Below are 10,684 nucleotides of genomic sequence, written 5' to 3'. Positions count from 1 at the left end.
CAAACATACACCCTTCGGTGCGTCCACGTGTCACGCATCCACCCAATCACCGTCTCTCTTCGACACAGCGCTTCTTCTAATAGCAAATAGCAGCTTCGAGGGTTCGACAATGGCGACCACTGCTGCTTCTCTCCCAAACACCGCGCTCTTTCCCAATTCCTCTTCTTTGGGAGGCAAAGCTCCTCCGTTTCTCGGCGGGCATCGTAAAAGTCTCGATTTTGAGTCGAATCCCGTGCGGCGGCGGCGGCGGCGGCTGCGTGGGGAAGCTGGGCCGTTGGTGGTGGCTTCCGCCGCCGGGAGCGGCGGCGGCGGCGCCGAGAGGTTCTACCTCAACTTCACCGGGTTCCCCTTCCCCCTCGGGCCCTTCCTCAATCGGCGCACGATTAGGACCGAGGTGAGATCAGCTTTTTGAATTTGATTGGGTTCCTCTCCATTATTAGGGTTTTACTATTGTGTGAGGAATTACTGGGTGGGTTTTAACATGTTTGTTGTTATAGCTTGTCGATTCATGATTGGAGAGTTGAATTGTAGATAACTTTGAATTTGAGGTGAAAAAATGAGGACTATGTTGAATACAAATAGATAATTGAAGTAGTATAGGATGTTGTTGTGAATGACACGAGAATTTTCCACTTATTCGTTGAGCATCCGGTTGCTTCCATCCGCCGCGTAGCCTTTGTTGCCCACCAAATCGATCTAATAGGTAATGGCCCAGGACTAGTTTTAACACGCGTGCTCACGTGTATGACAGAAATAAGGTGAACCATCTCAACTGCACTGACAAGAAAGGTGACAGGTGACAGAAGAGATAGCCGGCAGGAATTAATGCCATTAAATGGTGGATGTAGGAATTGAACCCATAACCTCTTGAAATTGAGGTATGTTAGGACCGGTGCCGATATCATGTTACCCAACAGATCGATTTGATTCAGAACTGCCGAGAATAGTCTTAACATCGTGAATTTGCATCTTCTTGTTATGTCACTACTTGTTATTTGGCAGGTATTTTATTTTTTCATATAATTATATACACTCCATTGCACGAACTATTTTGACCCCACACCAGATTTTAGGAGAATATTCTCCATTATCGCATTTATAATAGAACACTGCCTTTATGTATTCGTAAAGTTAACCTTTCTTTTTTCCGGTTCTATAAGGCTGTGAGAGATTGTATATGGCTTTTCGAGCAAGAGCAAGCACTGGGTTTCAGCAGTGTCTCCACAAACATTCGGATGACTGTTATCAAGCTGAAATCTGGAGGATTATGGGTCCATGCACCGATCGCTCCTACTAAAGAATGCATTCAGGTAGTCGTCTTACCAACCTTATTCAACTTTTTTATGTTCTTCATGTAGTCTCTGTTTTTATCCATTGTTCAACTATTAGTTTATTAGATCTCTACAATTAGTCAATTGGACTTGGTTTTGTTGTTAAACATTTGTTTCACTTGATTATTTTTTTTTTTGGGTTACTTTTTCTGTTATATTTAGCTATGATTATAACCGGTGAGCTTAGAGAAGCATGAGCGTGAATTGTTTATTTGTGTTAAAACAGCTGTTAAAGGAGTTGGATGCACCTGTGGAATACATTATCCTACCTACTTTTGCTTATGAACACAAGATCTTCGTGGGCCCATTTTCGAGGAAGTTCCCAAGAGCGCAAATTTGGGTGGCTCCCAGGCAGTGGAGTTGGCCGATCAATTTGCCCCTTGAGTTTTTTGGAATTTTCCGTGCCAAGTCCTTGAAGGATGAGGATGATTCTACCCCTTGGGCAGATGAGATTGAACAAAAGATCTTTAGCGCACCAGAAGTTGGTAGGGCTTCATACTTAATTTCTCCTTTTCTTTTGTTATTTTGCTCTAACATTTTGGTCGAAGGACCATATGTTACATACATTTTTCCCTATTGAGTTTTCTACATATATACCACTGGAAAATTATTTAGTTACACATATATCCCTGCAAAATCTGAGTTTTTCATATACACCCCTATGTGAAAATTGATTTCTTGCATCGATATCCTTTTACTTACTGTCTATGAATTGGAATCATGGATGACCAACTTAAATCAACAGCATTTTTGTAGAAAATTGCAGCTTCATGGGTATTTATGAATACTCAGTATGCAAATATGCTTGATATGATCATACTGCAATCATGCATTATTCTCAAAGCTAATAAAACCTTTTTTGTATCACTGACCAAAGATAATTTCACTTTTCTCAGGAATTGGCCCTTATGTGGAGGTGGCATTCTACCATAGGCCTTCACGAACACTATTGGTAACAGATGCTGTGATCTTCGTTCCAAGGAAGCCGCCAGAATGTATTAGCAAAGAATCATTGTTGGCATCTGCTAAGAATGGTTTGGCTGTGAAACTTCTCAGTAAAGGAAAGGAAGTTCCCGATGAACCTGTTGTGGACAATACGGTCAATCGTCAAAAAGGTAATTAGCCTCCTATTGATTGTGTATCCTATGTGTTTGTTCTCTTCTCTTGGTTTTGCTTGGTAGTTGCAGAGTAGATTCAACAAAATAACAAGGCTTATTGTGAGAATCATCATTTGAATTTTTCCTTGGATTAGGCTGATGGAAATGTCGATTAACGATGAGTTAGATGTGATATTTGTTCAACATTTCTTTATATAACTAAAATATTTAATTTTACTGGAATGTACTTTATTTCTCTTTTACCTTATCAATGATGGATTAGCCTTTCTTTAGGTAACTTTCACACTTTAATGGAAATACATAGAACTTCTTGTTGATATATGAGCTTGAAATTTTTTGCCTATTCTCTTGTATTAATAAGTCATGTTTTTCTCTTTGATTGTTAATAGGATGGGAGAGAATGGTTCTGCAAATATTGTTCCTAGGCCCGTCGAATCTTTTGGAGCCTACCGCAAGCTTCGCTCAGATGTCACAGAAATTGATTGTGTCGCCAATTGTTAAAACATTAGTCTTCAGCAAAGTTCCAGAAAAGGTATGTAAATGCAAATTAAATGTCTTAGAACCTTCTTTTCTCAACTATTTCTTTACTTCAATAGTCTATAGAACCTTCTGTTTGCACCCTAGGACAAATTAATGGCATAGTTTCTCTGCTATAGATACGCTTGCCTCCTCTGATTATTATTTTTTTCCTGTAAAATTATCTCTAATAGCCCATAGAGTCCTTGTCTGTACTTAATTGTCGTTCATAGTACAGCCATAAAATCTGTTTGTAATATTTCAGGTGAGGGATTGGGTCGATAGAATTGTGAGAGATTGGCGATTCAAGAGGATAATTCCTGCCCATTTTGCCGCCCCGATAAACGGGAGCAGTTCGGATTTCCTAGCAGCTTTTGGCTTCCTCGATGAGCTACTTGGCGAGCGATTTGTCACACGGCCTTCTCTGTCGCTTTTATTCGCTTCTCTTATGGGGCGGGCGGCTAGTTACTTTCCCCCGGATGACATGAAGACATTGTCATCACTTGATCAGTTCTTAGTCTCAGTTGGTGTTGTTAAGAAAACTGTTTCAGGTAGAAAGCAGTGATTTGCCCTTCTCTCTCTCTCTCTCTCTCTCTCTCTCTCTCTCTCTTGTTAATGTAAAGAATGTATATTAGAAGGGCATAATCTCTGGCCTACTTTTGTCACTGTATAGTTATCAATTTTATAGATGTTACATAAATCATGAATGTAAGGTGTTTTAATTGCCGAAAAAGGTTGTCATTTATGAGTTTTGAATAAGAGAATAGCTATGTAATGCATGGGAAAATATGTCGCAGACTCACAATAGACCATTTGTGATCACGCAGCCGATGAGGCAACTAAATTATGTCAATTGAAAATTACCATATTTTATCTCATACTTAAACAGTATCATATTACAACAAGAATTTGCTATGTTATCACACATGGACGCATATGTTTGTACATGAATAACAGCAACAAGATGTATAGTGTAAACAGACCTCAAAATGATTTCACAACAGATCAAAAACTGTCTCACCAAAATCAGAAGAGATATACTGAAATACTTCAGTATACATGAATGTGTGTAAATTTATTTTTTTTCTTCGCATTATCTATTTCCCAAGCAGACGTCGTGCCCGAACATTTGCTCCTCTCACTCGGAAGTTTAGTTCGTCGATTTCGGGCTCCATATTGCCCAGAGCTGCAGTTTGCCTGGAATCACCAAACAAGATATTTTGTAAGCTTATTTTGTGTTGTTTTGTCCCTCAAGTTGTAATACTATTTTGTCTTGGTTCAGAAACATATGGTGTGAAACTTGCTGATTAAAACAATAGATTTAGAAGGGAGCATAGAGCTAATAGAATATTCCTCTAAACAAGAGACTAATCTATGCCATGACAAAGAAGAAAAAAAAAGGTTTATAATAAAGAGAGAAAATAAACCTCTCAATCTCGGAACCCATGTCAATAGCCATGCCTTTCAGCTCGACTAATACATTACTCAGATCTGAAAGTGCGTCATCCTGCTTCGCCTTCTCGATCTGTCCAAGTAATCAAATAAACACCAGAATTAGAAATGACAGATAACCATAATGCATACTCAAAGTGATGATTCTGCAGCAGTGTTATACCTCAACTTTCTCCAGCGCAGATGCAGGTTCGGTCGCTGAACGTCGAGGATTCGATCGGGGCAAAGGATCGGTTAATCCCAACCTTTGTCTCTGCTCCAAATGACTACCCTTTCGTATAAAAGAATCATCTGCAAAAAATTCAGTTCACCACATCAAGAGAAAGAACAAAGAGGAGTATCACTATCTCGCGTTCTCTGTTACGGTAATTTTACCTCTGGATAGAAAAGGCCCCTTGATCTCGCGATTTTTCTTCGGCTTCCATTTCTTGGAGAAAATCCCTCCAAGACTCCCCAGAAGCTTTTCACTCTGAAAAAAACAAGGGGAATAAACATGAAATGTTGTAACTGTTTCATCTTCTTTTTCTAGTTCTAACAAAATCTCAAGATGCAAAAGAGGACTCATAATTTGTGAAGAAGTATTTGTCAGATCAACATTTTTTTTTTTCATATAGCTTTAAGCAATTTGATCACACTGAATAAATGTGAATAGAGTTCTCCCACAACAGTAATATGCTGAAAGAAAAGGATAAAAGTGGATAAATTTCGCGAATGAATCAATACCCTGGTAAGATGATGATCAATGTCAACTGCATCCATGTGTGTCCTTGTAATCTGCTGACCCTGCTGGTGTAATGTCACAAGAGTCCTCGAAGCACCTTCTCTCATCTCCTCAGCAATCCTCAAACACCCATTCACTCTCTCCGTAGTCTCCTCGGCCTTATACGCCGCGTAGCTCTCGAGCTCCTGCACGGACTGGTTCTCTATGCCGCCGTCGTCGCGAAAGTCGTTCTTGTATTTGCTTCTCGCAGAAGAGAAGCCCGAAGATGAGGTAGAAGTGCTTCTCCCTTCATCTACATTAACCGAAGGAACGGAGGAAGCTCGTGCCGACTTAGTATAACTGCGATCGAGTTCTGAGTCGGAATCGAAGGGGTTGGTGGCGAAGGAAGAGGTGTCCGCGGATCGTTGTTTAGGAATTTTGTTGTTAGAAGTTCTTGTTTTGCTCATTTTTGATATCTTTGTAGCTTCAATTGATGGTCGAAAGTTGATAGAGGTGTCGACAACGCCTACACAAGCAGAAGAATTCTCTGATCAGAATACTGCCCAGCAGAGAAGCAGATAAGAAAGAACAAATTGGAAATAATTTAAAGGATAAAAGGCCATGATCTATAGCTGATAAGAACTAAAAACATTAGTTGGTTGTATAAAATTCATGTATAAATGAATAGCAAGGGAGATAAAGGAGCTTAATCCATGCAGTAAGATACAGAACAAAATGAAAAAAAGAAAAAATCAAGAAATTGGTAGAATAGCAAACAAAAAAATTACAAAAATAGGCTAAAATTACCTAGGAAACTTTAACTTGACCAGAGCTATTGCACAATAAACACAACTTGGAGCAAAGTAAATATGAGTTACAGCTAAAACCCATTAAGAATAGATCAAAACAAGCAAAAATGAGCTAAAACTACCTAAAATTTTTTAAATTTGAGAAGAACTATGGCATAAGAGAGCACAATTTGAGCAAAGTAATATGGATTACAGCGGAAACCAACAAGAATAGATCACAAAGATGAAAACCCAAGAACCAAAAACAAGCTAAAATTACCTGGAAAATCTTAACTTGATCAAAACTATTCCATCAAAAACACAACTTGGAGCAGAGTAAAAAAAATAAGCAAAACCCATCAAGCAAAAATAAGCAAATATTACTTTAAACATACCAAATTTGAGAAGAACTACTGCATAAAAAACACAACTTAGAGCAAAGTACAAAAACAAGCTGAAATTACCCACGAAATCTTACCTTTACCAAATCTACTGCACAAAAATCACAACTTAGAGCAACCCAACAAACAATAGACCACAGCAATCAAAACCAACAAACAAAAATAAGTAAAAATTACCTTTAAAGAAAAAAGGAAAGGTCTTTAACTTGTTGAGAACTATTGCAAAGAGATAATTGAGGAGGAGGAGGAAGAAGAAGAAGAGGAATGGTATAAAAAGGAGCCACCTTTCTCCACGCGGGGTATTGGGTCAAACCAAACTGGGATGGTATCATTAATTAAGCATTAAGAAAGCGAGCGAGGGAGAAAAACTCCTCTGTTTTGTTTTCTACTAATTTTATCTTTTTTTTTTAATTATTATTATTATTATTATTACTATAACTCTTTGAATGGAATGGTTCAAGCCAAGCTACAAAGAAACTGGCTTTGCCTAGACCTGGTTCATCAAGAACCATTCTCCTAGAGCTCAATCCTATTGGTTCTAAAGCAAAACTTTGAATCTTTTGGATGGGGATATGAAACACTTGCAAATCTTACAAATTTTTGTGTATGAAATGGAATAACTTATTCATGAATTATGTTATGTTTCAAAAGTGGTTGGTTTTTTTTAAAAAATATATATAGTGTTTGAAATCTATCTATTTATTTTTAAATTTACTCGTAGGTCTCTGTCTCGAGTTTTTTTAAAATTATATATTTTTCTATATTATCCAAGAAGTCAGAGATGTAAAATTTTTTTACAAAAGTATAAATAAGAATCAAACCTTTCGGAGCGGAAGGACGACAATATGAGTAACAACTACTGTAATAAATCAGTAATACTTTTGCTAATCTTAATGTTGCTAAGAGTGAAAAAGTAAGGAGTGGTTTTGGCCAACTCGTGGACCAGGTCCAGGCAATAATTTCTCGTACCCAGGGTCTACAAGAAATAAATTAGACCGTTGGAATGGGTCCAAATATCTGATTGGTGGGACTCGCTTATGTGGGTCCCACGTAATCAGACCCGTTTTACCGTGATATGTAACCGCTACATGTTATCGAATCGGATATTGCAAGATCCGTCCGGTCAAAATCCAATAAAATAAATGATACAAAAATAACAAAATTAAATGGGTTTAGTTTAGTAATTGGATCCAATAACCCAATATCCGGAAGCAAAACTTATGTTTTTTTCTCGAGGTTAGACGAATCTAGCACTTTCGAACTTCTTACCTGCCAAATTTTATAATTTTTTCAAAAAAAAAACTTCAAATATCATTCATTCATGTGGTTTCGTACTTTTTTATTTTAATATCGTGTGGTTTAAAATATATCAATTTAATGCCAGCAGTTTCATTTTTCTCTTTTTATTATCTCTTTTACTAATTTTTTTTGTATTAAATCAATGACAAAGTTAAAACTAAAAGGTACTAAATTGAATATTCGATAGTATTAAATATAAAAATATTTAAAAATACCGTTTTCTAACAGTTTAAGCTTTTAGAGTACAACGGTTGTTTGACATGGTATCAGAGCAGAAGGTTCTGAGTTCGAGTCACGCCAGGCTCCTAGCATATTAATTTTCTCCCATTTAATTCAAGCTCACGTCATGGGCAAATTAAAAAAAAGTTTCGAGCCCAGACGTGAGGGGGAGTGTTAAATATAAAAATATTTAAAAACACAGAGTGTTAAATATAAAAATATTTAAAAACACCGTTTTCTAACAGTTTAAGTTTTTAGAGTACAACAGTTGTTTCACAGATAGATCTAGATGGAGTATCTGAAATTTCTTGTATATAATTTAACGGAGTTGACGAAAAGAGAAAAATAAAATTATAGGGTACTAAATTGATACACTTTAAACCACGGGATACTAAAGTGAGAAAGTGAGAAATCACAAAGGTGATATTTGAAGTTTACCTTTTTTTTAATATTATTTATCAAGTGATCAAACAACTAAGCAGTAACTACATTTATCATTTATTGCCCATGTGAGGTATTTTTTAGTTCAACCGCCTGTTAATTCAAATCAATTGAAAATTTTCATTTAAGTATCTAAAACATAGTCTAAAACTCTGATCTTAAATTTAAAAATTTTATCTTATAATTTATTAGATTATTATTTGGATCCACATTAGGATCAATCTGAGGGGGAATGATTCAAAAAGAAACTAATGTCCTTTTTTTTTTTCTTTCATTGGAAGAAAATATATTAAAAAAGGAAAAAAAATTACAAAACTTATTTGAACTATAAATCATTTTGATTTTATTATCTAATTTTTAAAATTTTTGATTTTACTATCTAATCTTTCAGTTTATTTGATTTATTCAGTTAAGAGCACTTTAATTTTAAAATCTAAAAAGTTATTTTAATAAGTTTATAGTTATAAAAATTATATAAAATATATTAACTAAATCTGTAAAGATAAAACTGACGAATTTAAATTTTAAAATCGAAGTGCCGTTAACTGATCAAATAAAATAAATTGAAATGTTAGATAGTAGAATTATAATTTTAAAAAATTAGATAGTTAGGAATTAGAAATGTCCTGTGGTTTTTTAGTTGGTTAGAGAGATTCTGGATATGGTTGGTTTCTAGAAGAGTTGGAGCAAGTCAAAGGACCTAACCTATATATATATAGAGAGAGAGAGAGAGAGTTGGACTGGGCTACTATTAGTAGCAAAATTTTATTGTTGCTACCAATTTTTTAGCCTTTGGATCAACTCTTTTTATTATTTCTAACCATTGAATTAAATACTATAACCTAGTGGGCACCACTCAACCCTATGGGGACCACTCAACTCTAACCGACTAATATCATTCTGACCCTACAATTTTTCATCCAAGAATTAAATACTATATATAGAATTAGACTGAAATACTATTAATAGTAAAACGCTCTTTTTGCTATCAAGTTTTTAATCCTTGGATGAAAAATTGTAGGGTCAGGATGATATTAGTCGGTTAGAGTTGAGTGGTCCCCCTAGGGTTGAGTGGTTCCCACTCGGTTATAGTATTGAGTTTTTTTGAAGTGTGATTATTTTTTTGTTGTTTGTTTTGACGTAACTCGTACAGTTTGAAAGTTAAATTCAATTAATTTTTCTATTTGTTTTGATATAACTTGGTGTTGGTGAAATTAGTTTTTTGAATTTTATTGTTTGTTTTGATGTAAGTAAGTAGATCCCGTTATCTCCTAAATATAGTGGTAAACTTACCGCTATAAAATTTAATCTATTATATAATTAATTTTTTATTATTATTTAAAAATAATCCTAATTTATTATAAATAAGATAATTCTAACCCATTATAAAGGAAGTAGAGTTTATATTTTACTGTTTAATAAATTTTTTAGAAGAGGTTGAGTGTAGTGAAAGTCGAGTTTAGCACTTTAGAGGAGGAAGTCGAGAGTAGGTGAAGTGGAGCTCTAACATAACTTGAGTTACATTATATTTTTCACTTATATCAAAATAAATAACGAAAGTGATCGAACTCGAGTTCCATCACTCCACTTACACCAAAACAAACGGGCCCTTAACCTCGATTCCATTGAAGTCAAAACAACGACTACACCAGGCTAGATTCTAGTCGACCCACTCCAAGCCCAAATTAGGTCCAATAATTAACTTACGCATTGTGTGGCATTGTCCAGACCCAAGGTCTATTTGAATGCATGAATGTTTAATTAATTTATATCTTATTTGGATGTATGAACATATTATTTGGTATATCATAGTTTTTGTTTAATTTCAATCTTATTTTAGTTATGTTTTTATAACTAAAATTTTTTCTATCTCGACAAAATAGTGAAAACAAAAATCAATTATTTCGATTATGATTGTTGACGTTGAAGAGTTTTACCATTTTGTATTCAATCTCAGTTTCTATTCTAAACCGTACGGGCCCAACAAACATGATCAAATGTTTAGAATGAAATATTATATTTAAATTTTAAGTTAATTTTTGAGTAAAAATAAATCTTGTAAGTAAAATATGTTATTATCTCAAATCATGAATAATATGACTATTGAAGAAGAAAAAAATCATAGTTCTTATTTATAATTATAAATAATTAGCGAAGTTATCCGTACATTGCGGTGGACTGATGCTGTGGAAGACAAAAAATTAATAACATAAAAATTTTAAAACTTTTTGACTGGCTAGCTATGATAAATTAATAAACAAAAATAATATATATCACTATATATACAATAGAAGAGATGAAACAGATATATGTATAGATGTAGTAAAACTTATAATTTCATCAAATATATTGCATATAACAATAATGAAAGAAGAATCAATAAAGTTATTACTTTATACGCACCTTAATCGCACTGACA

At 34.8% G+C, this 10,684-nt stretch overlaps 2 protein-coding genes across 3 annotated transcripts; one reads left to right on the top strand and one right to left on the bottom strand.

Annotated features, from left to right (window-relative positions):
- Positions 28 to 3,698, top strand: LOC109708840. The gene is made up of 6 exons (XM_020230698.1): positions 28 to 394; positions 1,161 to 1,310; positions 1,558 to 1,816; positions 2,228 to 2,446; positions 2,839 to 2,981; positions 3,231 to 3,698. Exons 1-6 carry the CDS (start codon positions 110 to 112, stop codon positions 3,528 to 3,530), a joined length of 1,356 nt encoding a protein of 451 aa, XP_020086287.1. The 5' UTR covers positions 28 to 109; the 3' UTR covers positions 3,531 to 3,698.
- Positions 3,852 to 6,611, bottom strand: LOC109708842 (SNAP25 homologous protein SNAP33-like). 2 transcript variants are annotated; one of them, XM_020230701.1, is made up of 6 exons: positions 6,591 to 6,611; positions 5,141 to 5,643; positions 4,793 to 4,886; positions 4,581 to 4,708; positions 4,393 to 4,490; positions 3,852 to 4,162 (listed from the first exon to the last, which is right to left on the bottom strand). In XM_020230701.1, exons 2-6 carry the CDS (start codon positions 5,582 to 5,584, stop codon positions 4,063 to 4,065), a joined length of 864 nt encoding a protein of 287 aa, XP_020086290.1. In that variant the 5' UTR covers positions 5,585 to 5,643; positions 6,591 to 6,611; the 3' UTR covers positions 3,852 to 4,062. The 2 variants fall into 2 exon arrangements, with proteins under 2 accessions (XP_020086290.1, XP_020086289.1); XM_020230700.1 differs by having other exon boundaries at positions 6,484 to 6,592.

Source organism: Ananas comosus, linkage group 4 (assembly GCF_001540865.1).
Source record: "Ananas comosus cultivar F153 linkage group 4, ASM154086v1, whole genome shotgun sequence".
NCBI lineage: Eukaryota > Viridiplantae > Streptophyta > Magnoliopsida > Poales > Bromeliaceae > Ananas > Ananas comosus.
The sequence above is the reverse complement of the archived record's forward strand: the minus strand, read 5'-3'. Positions and strand labels throughout refer to the sequence as shown.

What these genes read in the sequence shown, in the direction of transcription:
- LOC109708840 (XM_020230698.1), top strand. Translation starts at nt 110, where the DNA reads ATGGCGACCACTGCTGCTTCTCTCCCAAACACCGCGCTCTTTCCCAAT. An exon ending in CTACTAAAGAATGCATTCAG is followed by an intron (nt 1,311 to 1,557) that starts GTAGTCGTCTTA and finishes GTGTTAAAACAG; the next exon opens with CTGTTAAAGGAGTTGGATGC. An exon ending in TCAGCAAAGTTCCAGAAAAG is followed by an intron (nt 2,982 to 3,230) that starts GTATGTAAATGC and finishes GTAATATTTCAG; the next exon opens with GTGAGGGATTGGGTCGATAG.
- LOC109708842 (XM_020230701.1), bottom strand. Translation starts at nt 5,584, where the DNA reads ATGAGCAAAACAAGAACTTCTAACAACAAAATTCCTAAACAACGATCC. An exon ending in TTGATCATCATCTTACCAGG is followed by an intron (nt 4,887 to 5,140) that starts GTATTGATTCAT and finishes TGTTTTTTTCAG; the next exon opens with AGTGAAAAGCTTCTGGGGAG. An exon ending in GGGGCCTTTTCTATCCAGAG is followed by an intron (nt 4,709 to 4,792) that starts GTAAAATTACCG and finishes AATTTTTTGCAG; the next exon opens with ATGATTCTTTTATACGAAAG.